General features: G+C 34.7%; 1 protein-coding gene across 1 annotated transcript; it reads right to left on the bottom strand.

The window, feature by feature from the left end:
* Positions 1–601: 601 nt before the first annotated feature.
* On the bottom strand, positions 602–18,478 carry LOC105337423 (uncharacterized). Its single transcript, XM_066080494.1, has 17 exons — positions 18,156–18,478; positions 17,647–17,735; positions 10,197–11,061; positions 8,759–9,420; positions 8,494–8,659; positions 7,629–8,405; positions 7,369–7,541; positions 6,066–6,228; positions 5,861–5,946; positions 5,624–5,666; positions 4,215–4,333; positions 3,980–4,120; positions 3,655–3,858; positions 3,272–3,369; positions 2,739–2,904; positions 2,043–2,185; positions 602–1,860 (listed from the first exon to the last, which is right to left on the bottom strand). Exons 3-17 carry the CDS (start codon positions 11,050–11,052, stop codon positions 1,059–1,061), a joined length of 4,599 nt encoding a protein of 1,532 aa, XP_065936566.1. The 5' UTR covers positions 11,053–11,061; positions 17,647–17,735; positions 18,156–18,478; the 3' UTR covers positions 602–1,058.
* Between the last annotated feature and the right edge of the window lie 2,016 nt (positions 18,479–20,494).

Consider the following 20,494-nt stretch of genomic DNA (forward strand, 5'->3'; position numbering starts at 1 on the left):
GAATATTTAATCTTTTTGTAGCTTTATCATGGATAGTATATATAGTATATATTCAGCCCTCGGGCTGATATTGGAGTCTCGGGCTGATACAAGCTGTGATATGGAAAAGGGTATGTATTATTCTTTATATATATATATATATATATATATATATATATATATATATATATATATATATATATATATATATATATATATATATATATATATATGATGTCCATAGAGCATCACTCTGAAAACAAAGGCCTAATTATAAATGAGTACGAAATTTATCCTGAACAATACTTGGCCCATATGTTTACCAAAATTAACATAACGATATAAAATTCCTGAAGATGTAAGGCAGGGTATGCCCCCTTTCCCCTATTCGATGCTACACGTCTTATGGCGATTCAACGAATAGCAGTATATTACATATTTTTTTCATTTTGATGTATCTTTCCACAAGATCAGTTGAAAAATTGATTACAGACAATGCATATGCTCTTACTATTGACCCACCTCTGAACCAAGATGTCTATATAAAATACATATAGAGTACTTCTCTGTAAACCTACATGTATATTTTGATCATTAAAAAAAAGAAAAATAACAGCAAAAATATGTACGCTTTAATTTTATTTTACAGCTAAATTCAGCGTTTCATTCTTTTAAAGATTGATTTATAAAAACATTCAATTTGATGTTTTATTGTAAATAAGATTTTTGTGATCATTAATTAGGTACATGTTTATAAATCAAAGCTATACAAGGATAGATATGAAATTACCCGTACGCGCGTTAGCGGGTTATGTAATTTTTTTTCAGCAATGATCGCTATCTTCATAACCCGCATGAATCGTCAAAGAAAGCATTTTAATTGTGTACATTTACATCTACCGAGTATGATTTATAAGTACATGTAAAAAGTAGCTTTATATCTGGGTTTATAATTCATGGCCAAATTGTGTTAGGCTATACGGGAGACAATTTCTTAACATCAAACAACGTTGAGACAACGCCGATGTCCTCGTGAAATGGGTGTCCATACATGGTCCTTACATATGCATACACCGGTTTCAGGTGACCGTCAGGTAACTGTCATCACCTTGGTCTACACCTTCAAATAGACTATTTAATTGTCTGACTGAAATATCCTGGTCATCCTGATTTTCGACGAGTTCAATAGCACGTTCTGTCGTGTTATTTCTATCGTTACCTGACGATAGATCTAATGTCACTGCCTCAGCCTCAAGGTGTCGTGACATCTCATTCAGTCTGTCTGTTGTTACTGAAAAACAATCTTGGTAAGTTTGTGAATCTGCGTCAGAATTACACGAACTCGGGTTTGCAAAACTTGAGTCCAGACTAGAATTAGCAATGGAAAACGTACTGTGTGAAATCATTAACGAATTATCAGAATTGCATGAGCTCATGTTAGCAAATGATAAACCTGAGTTTAAGCCAGAATTTGTACTGGAAAATGTATCAGTGCTTTGACGTTCCTGTTCTTTGGTTGGACTCTTTCTCAATGACCAGTTCCTACTCTGGTCAAAGGGTTTTGATTTACGAACGGTTCCTTTCATTGTACTCCTTCTAAAGTTGCTGCGTTTAGAGTCCATTCTATCAAATCCATACAATGGATTGACTTTAACCTGACCACGGGGGTTCATTTGATTTTCCAAAGAAGACTGATAATTATAACTTGAATATTCGTTCTCGGTATCTGTTTGCTGAAGACATGGCGCTGGATTAGCTGTACTGTACATGTAGACGGAGTCAAAGCGTCGTGGGGGAAGTTCTGGGATATCATGTGGGAGGGTGGAGTACACTTCTTCTGGAATGTTGCCTGTCGAATCTTCATCTTGTATGGAAACCAATCTGAATAAAATAAAGACGAATTATTAATTCATTAATTGATCATTTTTACAAAACAAGAAATGTAAACGTTCAAATGTTAAAACCGGCGCACGTTGACGGACAAAAACGGATAACAATACATGTAGGTCACCTGAACGACTCAGATGACATAAAAGAAGATTAGTGATGAGGTGCAGCCTGACCTGGATGTAACCTGTAGGAATTCGGCACAGGTAGGTCTCCTGGTTCTATCTCTGTTCCAGCACCTGTCCATTATCTCATAAAGTTCTTCAGGACAATACATTGGCCTTTGTGGTACTTCCCCAGATAAAAGGTGCTCGATTAACTACAAAAGTACAAAAACAACGGGGTTTTTTAATGGCAAGTATCCTGTCACCATCCATTGGCAAGATTATGACTGTCTTATTTTGACAAATAGTATAGGAGATTAAGGTGGTATGGGACACCTCCATTTTGTGACGTATATCCGATCTAAATAAACAATAAAATCTAGTGATAATTTTATGAACCTTTTCTTTCCCAAAATTGTTATCCAACAGCGTAGCGCAATTGGTTAGAGTGTTAACTTCGAATCTTTAAGTCATGAGTTCGAATCCCGCTGGGGCTTTTATAATTTTTTCCTTTCCCTTTTTTTAGGTCAAATATTGTGAAAATTTGAAAATTCTAAAACGGTGAAAGTATTTTGATTCTTGTGTACTTTTATACACGTTAATATTGTCAGGTGTCCCATAGATCCATACCACCCTAAGTAGCTTGTTAGCGCCTTCAATGGAAGTTTTAGCTCTTTTATAAAACCCATACAACTTGTGTCTAAACTGTAACTTAAGTCAAAGTCTGGGTCTGAAGACAGAAGAACAATGCATCGTTACGTATATTACCTCTTTCTTTGGTACTCTACAAAAAGGTACGCATTTCATAAATGAGGAAACGGGATTCTCTATATTAATTTCAAGTCCCATGTAGAACTCGTAAATTGCCATTGCAAGCATATAAACGTCCCCTTCTCTTGAGTATTGACCATACAGCAGAATTTCAAGAGGGGACCTGCAAAACAAAATCAGTAAAGTGAACCAAAGCTATTTTACCGTACAACATTGCAAGGATGAATCTATTTCTCATGCCATACATATGGATATCGTCCTAATATCTTATTATTTGTCAAAACTAAGAACTCTTTTTTATTAAGGTGAGTGCTTCCAAGAATTACCGAAAATAATGTTCTTTAATTCCATGTTTTTACAGAACTTATAAGATAACAGTTGAAAACATTACACAACTTACATAGAAGAGTATAACAAATGTAGCATGAACCTACCAAAAATTACTAATGGTGGACTTTAACCATTAACCTTTTCTAGAAGAGGAAGATAATAAAGTTTATCTTCTTTCATCGTTCAAGAAAAATAATTACCAGTTTCTGCGGTCATTGAAAACTTCATCAATGATACTGTCATCCAAGACTTCCTCTGGACTTATATAGGCCAGTCGCCCCAATTTTGTGGAGAATACCTGTAAGAAGATTAAATACGGTACGCTGTTCTGTGTCTCTGTATCATGACTTTAAGGTACATTTTGTTTTCTGCTTTGTTTTATTGTTAAATGTAAACAGTATGGGAAGCTTTACCAAAGCAAGACAACTATTGTTGCCTTTGAGGTAAAAAAAAACATAAAAAGAGGATCTTTTATTATTTATCGTTTATTTCCTTTTTTTAAAGACCAAAGATGAAGTCCTTCAAATATGTTAATATATTTATGTTTAAGAAATACAATCCAATTGCCAGAATTTTCAATTACCTTTTGGTTGTCACTGTCAAAGTGGAGATTCTGGCAGCAAATGTGACGCAAGATCCATCCATTTCCGTGTAACTCATTGATAAACTTGACAGCGTAGTGCACGAGCCAGGAGTACTTGATGTTGTTTTCTTGATCATCTGGGTCCCCAAAGCATCTTCTCAGTGATAGTTGGGACAGTGACTCCCCAAAGAAGCACGTGAAATGCTAAAATAATTCATATGGATTACAGGATCAAAACTGATTTATTCAATTATACGATGAAATATTTTAGATTATAATAGTTGTTTTGAAAGGTTTTTTATGAATCAGCTTATAAAATATATACCAAGATCCAGGGGTTTTTCTCTCTCGCGGGCGGCCATTTTAATATGTTGAGAGTTTCCTGAAGCGATGATTGGCTTAGATCGGTAAAGTACATCTCGTAGAACTTCGGGGATATCGGTTCTTGTACGATCAGTTTTAAATCCTGCGTAATTCAAAGATAATACAAAATAAAGTTGTAAAAATCAGTAAACTCTCATGAAATGATATGAAATATTTTAAACAAACTTTTCTCTTACCTTTTTTAGTATGGATGGAGCATCACTTGATGTTATATCAGCTTCAGAAATGGCAAGAATCGTTTTCGGTTTTCTTTTGGATTTTCGCAAATTTGTATAACTTACGAAAGGATCAATCTCTGAAATGTATTCATACCTTAACATCAGAAACTATGATAACAATAGCATTTACAGAAACGATAAAGTTATGCAATCTTAAACAAATTTGTTAATAGTTTTAAAACAATCAATATATGCATTAAGGTTGCGTTTAACAAGTTTTGGTATGAAATAAAGCCTGGAAAACTCCGACTAAATGGCTTAAACATAATTTAAAAATACAAATATGAGAATGAATTCGGTATCGGCCTGTCCTGAACAATTACTTAATGAAGGTTCTTTATTGTTTCCAACCAAATGTGTTAAACAATATATACTCTACATTCATATCAAGTGTGACAAAAGTTGCAAACAATGTCCTCTTAATAGATAGAGAAAGAAATTTTATATATTTCAGTTTATTAATGAATGACAGAATCAGTGATATTGTTCACCGATCAAAAAGCTATTGTGAGTGTGCACCTGAAAGTTAATGAAAGCATATTAAGCATTAAAAAGGTAACTTTACGGTTTAGGGGGATGTCTGGCCATCTTGTACCAAAAATGTAAACATTTCTTAAACTGACTTGATTAAACCAAAACTGACCAAAACTGTTGTTAAAGGATAAAAAAAGCAGTAAATATGGGTTTAAATGTTGCATTGTATGAAGACTGCGCACGCGCACACTAGTATAGATTTACACGAATGCCCTTTTTAATCACTTTTAACTGCGCAGCTGTAGACTAAAGATTTAAGATTTTAAAAATATGATAGGGGGTCTTTGGTGTCCACTCTACAACGACTTGTTTAAAAGTTGAATCTTGCATAAATAAGTTGTAGATTTGTCTCAAAATAGGGTACTTAGTTTTTGACATATAGAATTAAGTTCAAGACACATATAAGATGACCAACATCCCACTTGATCTTGAATATTGTAAACAAGCAATAATATTTCGCAAAACTTTATTCAGATATTTTCTATTAAAGTATTAATAAATTGAAAACAGAAAAATATGAAGAAGATCCAAAAGTATATTTAGATAAAAAAAATGTAATGGTCCAACTAACCAATATATATATATATATATATATATTCATAATGTGGATATTTTCTTTTAATTTTGAACAAATCAAAAAAAAAATCAATCGCAGGCCTTCCAATAATATAACGAAGCGCAATTCACCTTTTGTGTCCTTTTTGATAAATGGGATCGACACATCGTATATTATTACATATTTGACCTTTTAACAGTGCATTTGTGAGTACAGAATGAGTACAGAGAATTCAAAAGCGGAGACATTTTGTTACAAATGACCAGGAATTACTTACTCCCGTTCTGATTCTTAAGTCTTTTAAAGAGTTCTGGAGTTTCCTTTGGGAAGGAAAATAAAGACATGCAAAATAGAATCAATCATGCTTTCTTCATGCATTAACTCAACACAGCATTCTTCATGCTACAAAACGCGTTTTAAGCTTTCAATGAAAGAATCAACTCTTTGCATTTGCAGCCAAATTTATATCATGGTAAGAGACGTCAACTTGCAAAAGATTGGTACGTGTTCTTACCGTTTGAGGTTCTTTTGGTAGAGAAGGGTCAATCTTGGGATATCTCTGATCTTCCTTGTGTGAATGACTTAGTCTCTTTGTAGAAGCTGTAACCCAAACGGTGCATTAATTATTTAAAACGTGGAATTGCTTGTCATAATTTCGATGTTCTGATATCGACTTTATGTTCATTTCTATATCACAGCACTATTTATTACAACTTTACCTCGATTTGATGACAGTTTAAGCAAGAGATTGTTAAGTTTTTGAATGCCTTTGTCTAACGATTCTCTTCCTAGGGGATCGGAATTGACAAACAGGAGTATGATTTCGTGGATGTCCTTTGGAATACATGGCCATTGCATAGGTTTAAGGTTTTGGAAGACAATCTAAACGAAAAATAATTATTGTTTGTTTGCAAGTGTATTTAACTTCTAGACATTTTGCATGACACATCAGCTTAGCTTCATGTTAAAGGAAAAGGAAACTTTTCAGATCACTAGAAGTTCGCCGTTTGCCTGTGTATCCTATCGCCTATATGTCAGCTTTAGGGATTCATTTCATTTACAGAACATTTTTGGGTAGAGGAAAGTCCGTACTCCTTTCAAAGGGAAGATGATAAATACAGTAGTAGTGAAATATACTGTGCAATATAAAAGTATTTTCTTCAAAAAAAAGTCTCAACAGAAACAATCTTTACAAAAGGGACACAAAAATGTGTACATTTTAAGCGCATCTGAGGCAGAACATGTTGATATCCGTATATATTTACATTTTCCAGTGTCTTTGCCTGTGATAACGTTAACACTACGTATCGATTTTGTACTTTATAACCCATAACGCCAAATCGGGGCGCCAGTGGGGTTTGCTTTTTTATATTTAAATATTTAATTGTACAATGGCTTAAAATTATATAAATATAAGTAATAAGGAATCATTCTTTGAATATTATGAGGTGATAATTTCGGGCGGGGCGTGATTAAATCTATCATAATGCTTTATTGGATTTGATCACGCCCCGACCGAAATTATCACCTCATAATACTCAAAGAATGATTCCTTATTCCTTATTTAGAACCGATTTAACAAGAGCTTGGACTTTGGGAAGTACGTGACAAGCTCCGATTTGATAAGGGCCAGGTCTATTCATGGCTAACTGTTCTGCCATTGGCTAATAGACATGAATATATTGAACGCAATGACACTCGTCCGCCCTCATCCGGGGATGTATATTTCATTGAAACAGCGTCAATTTCACACAACAGATTGGATCTTGGGGGGGGGGGTTGACAGTCTATAAATATTAATGAGCTTCTCTTGGCGAATTAGAAAAAAGGGGATCAAAATTTGACAGCTTAGCTTACTAGATACTTATATCCAACCGAAAATCCAAGCTCCTGTTAAAACGGTTCTTGATTTTGAGAATTGTGTCTACAACAATGGTTTCAATTTTATTAAAGGGGAATACATAGATTCATTCCAGCCTTGTTACTGAGGAAACAAATTAAAGAGACAAGTATGTATCTTACCAATTCCAAAACTCTGTCTAAAGAATGTCCATAAAGCTCTGTATATGGATGACATCCATGTGTAAACAGTTCGTAAAGGAGTTGTCCAACCATGTACACATCACTCTCTTTACTATATTTATCGTACAGGATTGACTCCGGGGCGGACCATCTGAGAGGTATCCTTGTACATTCTAAAACGTACAGAAAATGTATAACACTGTACAAAATCTTTAAACTTATTTTTTTAATGCAATATGTAATAATGAATTTACTGATACCTGCTATGAACTCCGAGAAATGGCCATCTGATGCAGTGGCCAGATTTGACAGGTAAACCGATCCGTTTTCTCGGACGGAAAAACATGACGCAGTAAGAGCACGATGAACTATGTCTCTGGAATGTAAAAACTTCACAGCGTTCAGAATATCAGCTGCCATCGTAAAAAGGTTTTCGAAAGTAATCCAGTCCTTTTCTTTTCTTTTTGACAGCAAATATTCCAACAGCGGGATATGATTTCTGTCTTGTAATGTAATGTAAAAGGGAGGCAGGGGTCGACATTGAAAAGCTACAAGAGGCAAAACTAGTGGCGTCATTCCTCCGCTGCATAACAAATAGAGCATATCTCTCTGCTGTTCATGTTCTTTTAGAATTTCCTTCAGTGCTAAGTTTTCTCTGTAATCTTCCATTACTCCTTTCATAACGCAATTTTTGGATGGCAAAAGAATGTGAACGTTGACGTTGTAATCATCAATTGTTCCTTTAAATGTGTTCCAGTGTGGAGGCAATGGTGTGTTGCCACTGATAACATAGGAATCCTTATCAATGGTGATATTCAAAGGGTGGAGAGATTTTTCTATGTGGGAAACTGTGGTTTGTCTCAGATCAAAGTGTAAATGCATTTTGTTTCTGCTCAAGAAATAAAAAACTTCGCCGACGATGCTTTTGTCTTTATGAAAAAGCAAACTGTCAATCTCTTTCAAGAAAAACTTTCGAACAGCTTGATGAACTTTCGCGCTATCCATATACAAATTCAAAACAGTCAATGCTTCTTTAGCTGTTTAAAACAAAGGTTGAAATTAATATTGATATTTGCATGTCATCAGATAATCATAATCATCCGAAAAAAGGAAAGACAAATATACCTTGACAAACTGTTGTATCCAATATCATTTTGACCATTTTTGTCGTCAGTTGAAGCATTGGAAACATTGAGATATTTTCTTTTTTCTTTACATTTAATTTTCCTTTCAAGCAAGTTTGCAATACAGTAAAGAGAGCGGTGTGGTGTCCCCCTGTCTGTAACAATACCTAATTACAAGATATAAAACACTAGTGTTAACAAGAATATCGGGAAGGCGTAATGCTTTCGATATTAATTTTTTATAGAGTCCAGTCGAAACAGCTTACCTGATTTAAAAGGCCGAATATCACTGTGGACTGTTCTAACTCGCTCATCTCAGTAAATTCCTTTATTATTTTCTCTCTGTTGTTGTCCTTCTTCATCGCATCTGACCAGTTTCCCATTCGAAGTACAGACACCGTTTCCAAATGATGACAAAAGCAATCGGCGGATTTCCGAATATTTTCAAAAGCGCTTTTAAGTATTTCATCGGTGATATGAAGATGTTCCACCTTATTCATTTTCTCTTTTGCGTTTCTACATACGTCTCTGATCTTATTTTTGATAGAATCGTCCACTCTTGCGTTAAAGGACATGAAGAGAATTATAAACGTGGTCAAAGCGCTGTTCAATAACAGAAGTAGGAGTTCCTGGTCACCGGACCATAGCTCCACCAGGGAAAGTAGGTCAGTGATTCCATACAGTAAATCCTGAGTGTTGCAGAGCCTCACTTTCATTTTGTATAACATCTTTTCAATGTTTTGAAATGCATTCATCTGGATACTTCTTTTGTGACACGAGAGAAGGGTAACCAAGCCGTGGAAGTTATTGCAATCAACACATTTTTTCATCACATTGATTGTTATATATTTTTCCAAATCAACGGTATCTTTGCAACTGCCTTGGTTGTATATTAATACAATATCTGCTGGAACCCTGTGTTCTAAATCTGAAGAAATGAACAATAAATAAGAAAGGCAAAGTAAACTTTAATTACATATCGTCTTTACATGTGAATTTGCAGATATTACACATACAATATCCTAGATTTAGACACACTTACATGTAAATGATAAATACTTAATCAAAGTACTGATAGAACTGAAAAGTGCTAACCTAGAGTTCTAAAGGAAATTCACTTTGTGCAAGCTTAGTTAAAAAAGAATCGATTTGATTGTTTAATATTTCAGCTTCGGCATGCGCAATTTATTCCCTTATCACTTCGTTGCAGCCCCTGCAGTGATGTACGTAAGCCCCGCACATTAGATTCTCAATAGCCCGAACAACAATAGCCCGTCCAATTATGTGCGTAAACCCTTGAAACTGGTTCTCTAACCAGTTCAAATGATGTATATTACTGCTCATATGGGGCGGTTAATCGTTGCACCGGAAGCAGAAGTCTAACGACAATAAAGTGCTGAGCTATGCTTAGCACTTCAAAAAAGGAACTTTGAAGGATTCGGGCAATTTCTGTTTTATGTTCTTTAAAAATTATCCGATATTCATAAATATTGAGTGGAATTTATTTCTATAGATTTACAAGTTTGCAACTTATCGAAATGTTTTTAGGATAGCAATTATAATACCATGAATTTATACTGCTGTTTGTTGAAGACTGTATATTTTGCAACCACCTAATAAAATCCTTACGCCGAAGTATTTTTTTCTACAACCGCCGACTAGCTTTAAGATATTTAAAAATACAGGAGTAATCTGGATATTTACCTTCATATTTCTGCCTTGGTAAAATGTAATCTTGGGAAACAAATGAACCTGAATGACTACGAGAAGGCTGTAGAGTTTTGGTCTCTAGAAATACGTCGTCCTTCACAGCGTCAGAAAGACACGAATATACCTCGTTGTCTCCAAAGATTTCTTTTAAATTAGTAGTCCCGCATGATTCATAACCATATGCTCTAAAAACTGTGCTTTCATTGTCATACGTGTTTTCAAACATCGGACTTTTAATATCTTCTGGGATATCTGATGGGAAATTTGGAGCATGTTTTTCGGAATAAAGTAGGCCTATAGGAGCAGAATCTTCATCTTCAGTCGTTTTCGTCGCCATTTCAGACGGACTTCTCCCATCCACAATACCTTGCGTGTAATCGTTTCCCACCCGACAACCGTCATACACTCGGTTTTCTTGTACTTCGGAACTGATTTTATGATAAAATTCGTTCATATTTTTCTCTGTTTCTATCATAGAACAGTAAGGTGCAGTATCTAGTGAATCAATTCTCCCGATACTTCCTAGAACAACGACAGAGTGTACCTTCAGTCTCCTCCATAGCTGTTTGAAGTTTGTCTTGTTGTGGTAACATACAATAAGAGCAAACACTAGTGAGGCGGGCAGCTGTTCCTCTAGTCTGTCAAAATCTATAACTCCTAACTCAAATAGTCTAGTTTTTAGACTGCCCCTTTTACAGGCAGATGACAGCAATGTGCGGGGGGACTTGTTACAATGAGCATCGTCACAGGTCAAAATGCACACATCGAACTGCTTACTGCTGTCGTAGGCCGATGTGCTCTGTGGACTGTTGTCTCTTTGACTACTGCTAGGTGAAGCTACCTCCGCCATTTCTGCTCTCTACAAATAATTTGAAAATGATTTCATCCTTCTTTTAAATACTGTAAAAAAAAAGAATAAGTGCATTGTGAATAATTGTTTTGTCAGTGCTAAATAATCGTTCCTTGTTCCAAATTTTATTCTGTATTATCTCATACTATATGTTTATGTAACATTAAAATTTATCAATTTAAACTTAACTATAACAGTTTTAAAACTGTTATAGTTAAGTTTAAATTGATAAATTTTACATTAAAAGTTTAAAATTTATCAATTTAAACTTAACAATAACAGTTTAAAACTCTCTTTGACTACTGCTAGGTGAAGCTACCTCCGCCATTTCTGCTCTCTACAAATAATTTGAAAACGATTTCATCCATCTTTTAAACACTGTAAAAAAAAGAATAAGTGCATTGTGAATAATTGTTTTGTCAGTGCTAAATAATCGTTCCTTGTTCCAAATTTTATTCTGTATTATCTCATACTATATGTTTATGTTACATTAAAAGTTTAAAATTTATCAATTTAAACTTAACTATAACAGTTTTAAAACTGTTATAGTTAAGTTTAAATTGATAAATTTTACATTAAAAGTTTAAAATTTATCAATTTAAACTTAACTATAACAGTTTTAAACTGTTATAGTTAAGCGGAAACGGTGCGTCTTTTTACCCCAATGAACCCCAATGATACCCCAATGATACCCCAATGAACCCCAATGATACATGTACCCCAATGAACCCCCAATGTTACCCCAATGATACCCAAATACACCTAATGATACCCCTATGATACCAAATGATATCCCAATGAACCCCAATGATACCCTAATTAACTTTGAAATATTAATACCCCAATGAAACTAAATGTGTGCATAGTTAAAAGATCTTCCGCGCAAGCGTGTGAATAAACACCGTACATGTATATAATTAATATCAAGGTGTTTTTTTTCCTTTTTGTTTTTGTTCATTTTTGACCGAAAGTTTTCTTAATTCTTTTTTTAAAAACTATTCTTTAAAATTAAAATAAAAAATCCAAACCATGACTGAATATTTAGAGGAGCTGGCAGAGTTTTAAAAAATCCACACAGAATGGATGATATATACAATTTGTTCCAAGGTCAAATTTCTCTATAATTTTTTATTACTGTCCCAAATTAAAGCAATTGGGGAGCAAAATTAAAAAGCAATTGGGGAGAGAGGGGTTATCTCATTCAACTTTCCCGTTTTCTGCATTCATCATTTATTCGTAAAGACGTAGAACACAATCCGTTCATTGTTTACACTGAAATAAAGTATAAGTATTAACATCCAATCTGCATGGCATCTTCCCAATTCAAGGGTTTCTGATCCGCAACGCTTCTCAAAAATCGGTTCATGTATAGCGGAGCGCATCAGATACTCTTGAATTGGGAAGATGTCTGTCATGGTATAAAAATGAAATTATAAAACGCTAGCGTATGCGTGTTTATTTGCATCAGATTTGCTTGATCCTAAGTATCAGTCCAATTGTTAACTCGCCTTAAACATCCGCGTTCATGAAAATTTACACACTCCACCGACAATCTTCAATTGTTATTACGCAACCCTTTCCACTAAGCATTGGCTATTATGACGTACAGTTCGGTATGCAATGTTCAACTCCGATCTCCGACTGTATGTCGTCAAATTATTTTAAGGCGGTAGATAAACAAGTCGGTGGTCGGGTTACCTGGCGCAGCCAAAAACTCTGAGATTAAAAACTTGAACATCCCCTTTCTAAGTGCCCGTTCACTTACAGTTAATGTTATAAGAAATCAAATAATATATGTTCATTTTACAATTTTTGGGACAACCTTTTGACCAAGTTTAACTGATGTTTGAGTTGAAATACGAATATGGTACGAATATATTTACCAAGCAATAGAAATCTGACAACGACTTTACTTTGAATTTTGACGTCACGACGGCGCAGCGAATATACTTCAAACTGGTTGAAATATCAGAAGAAGACCTTTTAAGGCCACGCAATTGCTGAAACAAAAACTATACGATGACAAGGGATAAAAAGCTTCAGTTCGTCATATTTTTTTTTACTGGTGGTTTTACTAAAATTAAAACAAAGGGACTAAATATCAAGCATTTTTTACACGATAACTTTTGTCAACAGTTCTAAAATAATTGTATGTACAAAATGACTGAAGGTATGGTGTTCCGATGGGGCCACTTCGACCTTCGCCTTTAGGTCGAAGATGCGAGAGTGCGAAGTTGCGAAGGCGAAAGTGCGAGAGTGCGACGGCGAAGGAGCGAAAGTGCGAAGATGCGACGGCGAAGCGCGAAGATGCGAAGGCGAAAGTGCGAAGGTGCGAAGGCGAAGGAGCGATACTACTATCGCTCCCTCGCCTTCGCAACTTCGCATTCTCGCCTTCGCACTCTCGCCTTCGCCTTTTTTGATAGCATTCAGAAAGTCTCGGTCGATTACATAGAATTTGATGCAGGCACCTTACTCGCCAAGGTTTTCCGATTAATCTATGATATCATTGGTACGGATGCGCTAGGCCATTGTGCTTACTATGAATGTTTATAAATATTTAATGTGTATATGTGACATATATGTTTACCAGTGCTGGCTATGCCTAATTATTATATACTCCATATAAAATATAATGTCCGCCATATGTAATGTAAACATATGCACTTCCTGACTCCTGTCACTTACCAGCTGTCTGTTTACCGTAGATCAAACACAGTAACATTCTAATTTCATTATGCGACACTCCTTGCTGATGTGTGGATCTAGAGGTGGAGAGGGGGTCCGCCCCCCCCCCCCCCCCGGGAAATTCAATACTAATAATTTTACACATGCAGTAAAGGGGGAGAGAGGGTCCGGAAAATTTAATTTTATTAATTATACTAGTATATAATAAAATCTCCAAAATATGTCTCGGAACCCTTCCCCACCCCCGACAAATATAATTATTTATCAACCCCACCCCTACAGAAAAAGTTATGGATCTGCGCAGGCTGTTGAAAATAAATTCTAAAAAGTTCATCGTCTGCCTCAGATGTCCTTTTATACAGCTAAAATTGTCTTTAAACGATAGAGAGCTCCACAATTATAAAAAGGCGAAGGCGAAAGTGCGAAGATGCGAAGGCGAGAGTGCGATAGTAGTATCGCTCCTTCGCCTTCGCACCTTCGCACTTTCGCCTTCGCATCTTCGCGCTTCGCCGTCGCAACTTCGCACTTTCGCTCCTTCGCCGTCGCACCTTCGCACTTTCGCCGTCGCAACTTCGCACTCTCGCATCTCGACCTAAAGACGAAAGTGCGAAGGTCGAAGTGGCCCCATCGGAACACCATATGAAGGAGACATTTACAGTAATTTCACTTTCGTGTAAAAAAACCCGAAATGTTTTCCACAAAAAATCAAGAATGAGAGAAAATGTAAATGATGACATCTTGAAATGAAATCAAAAGATGAGAAATTAAGAACAAGTCTTATTTCTGTTCGTTTGTAAGGTGTTTAAAACACAGGAGCAATAAGAAGCGTTAAAATGACGTTGCGAAAAATTTGCAGAACTTGCGCCGGGTCACTGGTCCAAGGCACGTTGAACAGCTAACTAGGGATGATCTATTCATGCCGTAGACAGAAAACTTTCCACATCAATAAACTCTATCCTTATTTAGATTTTTGTGAAATTTCAAGGGTTAATCTTTGTTCCTAAACGAATAAGAGAAAATGTCTCAATAATTACTGAAAAACCCTCGTATATGGGTCCGCACGTATATAAAGCACTAAAAATGGCTAGCGACACGAAAAATTGAAATTGTGAAAATTCGCGTTGTTAGCCATTTTCAGTGCTCTATATATTCAATTTACTGGCTTAGTATCTATACATTAGACCCGACAAGTTAAAGGTGCCTTGTGTTATTAATATTGGGGATATGTTTTGTATAATTTAATACATTTATACAATGTACTTTGATAATAATAGTCATTTGATAATAACTAGAGGTACTGCGAGCAAGCTCACAAATGAAAATATTAAAACTGAAATCTTTCTCTAATGGAAAAGAATCGATATGTCTCTTTTTCTTAAAGTTGTGTTGAACTAGCACAAATGACCAAAGCTCCCATCAGGACATAATTACAGGTCACAAACAATCTTTGAGTCAAATTTTAGCTTAAAAAATTCTAATCATTTACCATTACAAGATATATCCCAATCGGTGAAAAAACGGTACGTAGTTGAAATTTCATTTATGTAACATGTTGTTACATAAAATTCATTAAGTGTATCAATTATGAACATACTTAGTATCATTTGGGTATTTCAAAGTTCATTGGGGTATCATTGGGGTTCATTGGGGTATCATTGGGGTTCATTGGGGTAAAAAGACGCACCCCCAAGTTAAGTTTAAATTGATAAATTTTAAACTTTTAATGTAACAGTTATGATTAACATGAATTTATAATTCATGATATTTTTGATTTTATATTTTGGATTAATTCTAATACTCAATTAGGATTTTCCTCATGTATGAGTAAATTTTATTTTATTTAGTTTAATAATATCTACTATTTCGTGCAATTTCCCTTAAAGCTATACACGCTATAATTTACGTCAATTTTGAATGACAGTGAAAACGCATGTGTTTGTCTATTTATAAAAGTTATCCTTAATCTGTTAATTACAATGGTGAATTCCATCTCGTTATAAAGATATAGATTTTTAATTGTTTATTTTTCTGCCAGAAAAATATACCTTTTCATGAATATTGATGAAGGAAGAGCGAAACCGACCTCATTGCGCATGTCCGCGGAGAACTAGGTGGTCGTTATTGTTTGCTTAATCAAATATCCAACTTGATTTTTAATATGCTTAACAGTTGTTAATTTGAAATACATACACGTATAATGAGTAAAATACGTTCGTCATTCACGATACCCTTACCTCTGCATTAACACTTATAGGATCTATGAATAGCACATAAGGGAAAACAAAGGTCTACGTCATTCTTTTAAAGGAAGTATTCATATCTACTCACAGGCTTGTATTTTTTTCTTTTGTTTGTACTCGTATATCGGACAAATTCATGCTTTACTGAAAATATCCTTTCCTTTGTGAAACTATCACAAGTATGAAGATGTTCACCCTTCACCAGTTGTGGTATGACAGACTAAATTTAGCTGTCGATATCACGTGATAAATTGATATTCACGAGGAGGCATTACTTTCCTGGCAGGAAAATAAATATTTTTTATTGTTTAATATTTGATATATTTGTTACGTGATCGAATTGAGCATTATCATTAACAGCATAGAGGTCACTTTTATCAGTAATCAAACACATACATTTTCCCCTTTATTCAAAATTGACGCAAATTATAGCGTGTAAGCTTTAAGTATTTTTCGGAAAAACTATTTTTTTTTCTTCTCTTTGTTACCTAATTCATTCCCACATCTGTTGTAAACTTAGGATGACATTCTCAATCAGAAGAGATTTTGACAAGCTGTTAAATACCAAGAAAAACATTCTTATTTCGGTTTCTTTGGAGGTAAATTCCTTTGTGCATTTGGCTTGACATTTTGAAATTCCACATAGGTAAACTTATTTATTTCATTTCGGCCTCAAATAAAAACTTATTTACTTTGTTTCGGCTTCGAGTTGATCCTGTCTTTGTTACAGGCCTTCTTCGCGGAAATACGAGTAATTGTTATAACACCTTCTTTGGCTTAGCTAATAGTGTCAAGCATCAAAGAAATGTTGCCGAAATTGGGCGTAAAACTTTTTAAAACAAGTTACCTGATTGGTCAAAACTAAAGTCCGTAGATTGACCGCAATGGTAAGTGACACTTTCCATCTTGCGGCAATTGAATAAAGACAGTTTTTATTTTAATTTACGGATTTTATTTTGATTCAATCAGGTGCTGTGGAAGCAAGAGTATCGCAATTAAGACACAGGTTAATCCTTGAGCTAATTTCCCCAAACAAACATCACGACGGTGAAAACCAGTGTGTGACATTTATACTTTATTATGGGAACAAATATACAACGTTAGATGCCTATGTTTTGAATGTAGTGGGGACAGTGTATTCTTACCATGGGGTGCTATGCAATCACGTGATTGGACACGCCCATTGATTCAGGCAATGTACCTACACGCTGCCACACCCCCCCCCCTCCAACCCTTATTGAAACAAACAGCATTCTATAATAGATACAGTTTAAAGGATTTTACAATTCATTTTTACTAAAACTAAAACTACAGAGTGTCCATGAATAGTTCCATAAAATAATAGACAAAATCCTGAAGGAGAAAGTTTATACTTGGTTCAAAGAAAGGTCACTGTTGCTCAGGTGAGCGCTGTGAGACTTAGGCCTCTGTTTAAAACAGATTGCACAAAGGCATATAAATGTATAATGTTATTGATTCACTTCAGTATATTTAACTATTCTGTATGAAAACAACATTAACAGAGTGTGAATTGAAGTTGCGCCTTTTAATCCTGACTTTTTCCTGGCTTTTAGAAAAAGCCATATATTTTAGACTAACTTGTGCCGTGCTACATATACATACAATACTACTTAAGAAAACATTAATGAAAATAATAATCAATACTTACATAAAGAGTTTAGATCTCCGTCCGTTTATCAATTTACTGCTTTCAGTTGTACCCTGGATAACCTAGGGGAATCCCCAGTTCGTGGCGATCTTTATAAATAGATAAAATTAAAGGGACCTACATGTTGACACGATTTGGGCTCAAAATTTGTCACATTCTGTTTTCCCATTTTTAATGTTCAAAATGGTTAATATTGGTATATTAAATATTCGCCAAATATTGAGTTTCAAGCAAGATACAGAGAGTGAAACTCTTTGTTTTGTGAATGTTTTAATTATAAACACAATCCGTTATCTTGTTTGCCATAAGCCATTTTATGAAAGAAATGGTAGTTCCTTTACGCTACATCGACTGTAAACAAAGATAAGACTCGAATTTTGTTTACAAAACAATGCATTAAAACCTCTGTATCTCGCTTGTATTCAAATTTTTGTCAATCATTCAAAATGCACAAGTAAACTACATGTATTTTATACATAAAAATAGAAAAAATAAAATTTTGATCTCACCTCGTCTTTGGGTCTCGTCGTTTGCTGATTCAGAGTAGACTGATATGTCATATTTCTGTTTATCTTCAAAGGTATAGCTATAAACTGACAGGAGCATTTACTCCTACTAATCTTTATGTGTCATACACAAAGCCATGAAGTCACATAGTCTAACAGCCATTGGGTTTTCAATAAAGGTTTTTCCAAATACTACAAATGATCTATTGTACTTTGTTCTATTCTATGTAAGTATAGTACAATCTGAGGCGTGTTCAACAGAGCGAGCGCTCGCGAGGCCTCGCCAAAATTCCCTTTACCCGCAACACAAATTTTGGCGAAGCGCCTGCTCTGTTGAACTTGCCTCAGGTTTGTGTAGTAGCTTTTTGCATTGTCATCGTAGCTTTTTGCATTGTGAAGTATATGAAACCAAAACTTGGAAACACCATTTTCGTTTCTTATAAATGACTTCGATTCATTCTAGCATGATTATGTATCATCACAATGCATTCTTATGTATGTACAGGTATGCATGTGTACACAGATAATTGTGTTCATGTAGATAAGTCTGTACATGTACTATATGTATATGTATGGAACGCCTCAACTGCCTCATGTAGGTAATCTTCATAATATGATGATGCTTCAACATTACATGATGGTACTTCAACATTACATGATGCAGTCATTCTTTAAAATTTAAAATGACCCATTTAAAAGACAACACTTAATCAAATAGTAGCATTTGTAGAGTATCTCGATCTTAACAAGTTTTAGTGGACCTTAGTCCAATCTGATCAATATCTGAAACAGAGAAACAGCCCAGTGTTAAAAACTATACAGGCATCCACTTGTTCTGAGTTTTAGCGTATTTCGTTCCCTAGGCGACGCTTCCCTAACCCTATTTTTAGAACTACCGCATAGTGAAGTACCATCATATAATGAAGTATCATCATGTAATGTTAAAGTATCAGCATGTAATGTTGAAGTATCAGCATGTAATGTTAAAGTACCATCATGTTATGTTAAAGTATCAGCATGTAATGTTGAAGTATCAGCACGTAATGTTAAAGTACCATCATGTAATGTTAAAGTATCAGCATGTAATGTTGAAGTATCAGCATGTAATGTTAAAGTACCATCATGTAATGTTAAAGTATCAGCATGTAATGTTGATGTATCATCATATTATGAAGATTATCTACATAAGGCAGTTGAGGCGTTCCATATATATGTGTGAATATGTTTAATCAGTAATTACATTACATAATCATGTGCATGTATATTTAGTTAATTAACATGCATAAGTTCTCTAATGCCCTAGTAAGGTCATAAAGAGCTTGGGTATAGTGCCTGTTCCCATTATTTCGCCTACACTTGTGTTTGGATGGAAATTACCTGTTGCTAAAAAAAGCATCAGGTACCCAATATCGAAACCTTGGTACTTTTTTTATAATGGCGTCTTATCAACTGATTTGTCATAAATTCGGGAAACCTGCATCGTGAAATGAATATATAGAACTATGTTTATAATGTCAGTTGATAATATGAACTGTGATAAAACCGCACATTTTAGAAAGCATATATATTATTGTTTGCATATTTACAGCCACTAAGTAGATTTCCTTTCCTTCTTGCAGTGATTGATTGTGACTCATTCATAAATGACTTGACAGAAATCAACGCAATCCAAAGCATGACCTACACGTAGCTATCGGCGTAAGAATATATATATATATATATATATATATATATATATATATATATATATATATATATATATATATATAAAAGCACTAAAAATAACCAACGACACGAACAATAAAGTAAAATATTGTCAAATTTTCGGGACAACCCGTCCCTTCTTCAGGACAACAAAATAAAAACTACATAAGAAAGAAGAAAAACATCTACAAAACTAGCACTAAACTAAACTAAATAATATATAAAAACTAGATAATGTTTAAACACCGGATCAAAACGTGGCAGCTACATCTTTATATTTAAGAATTCGAGCCCGAGAAAGAAAAATCCCGTCCGACGCAGCGGACGGTCTGTGAAGAAGTGCTGAAAGATAACGCGAACGAATTAACTTGCTAATTGGGGGTTGCTGTTAATTAAGTTGTACTAGTAAGATAATTCGTAGTGAAAGTTTGTAGGGAAGATTGGCCCTGTAAAAGACCACATAAATAATCATGAATGTAAAAACTAATGGAAGTGAAATAAAGCAAAAGAACAAAACCGATTAAGGAAATAGCTAATAATTTGAATAAATTATTATATCGTGATATTATCAGTTTAAAATTTAACAGCAGGACAAACAACATTAATAACGTGTCTCACAAGAAAACCAAAGCACCCCG

The sequence above is a fragment of the Magallana gigas genome, chromosome 3 (assembly GCF_963853765.1).
Source record: "Magallana gigas chromosome 3, xbMagGiga1.1, whole genome shotgun sequence".
Taxonomy (NCBI): Eukaryota; Metazoa; Mollusca; class Bivalvia; order Ostreida; family Ostreidae; genus Magallana; species Magallana gigas.

What these genes read in the sequence shown, in the direction of transcription:
- LOC105337423 (XM_066080494.1), bottom strand. Translation starts at nt 11,052, where the DNA reads ATGGCGGAGGTAGCTTCACCTAGCAGTAGTCAAAGAGACAACAGTCCA. An exon ending in GTAGAGTACCAAAGAAAGAG is followed by an intron (nt 2,186 to 2,738) that starts GTAATATACGTA and finishes GTACTTTTGTAG; the next exon opens with TTAATCGAGCACCTTTTATC. An exon ending in TTCCTACAGGTTACATCCAG is followed by an intron (nt 1,861 to 2,042) that starts GTCAGGCTGCAC and finishes TATTTTATTCAG; the next exon opens with ATTGGTTTCCATACAAGATG.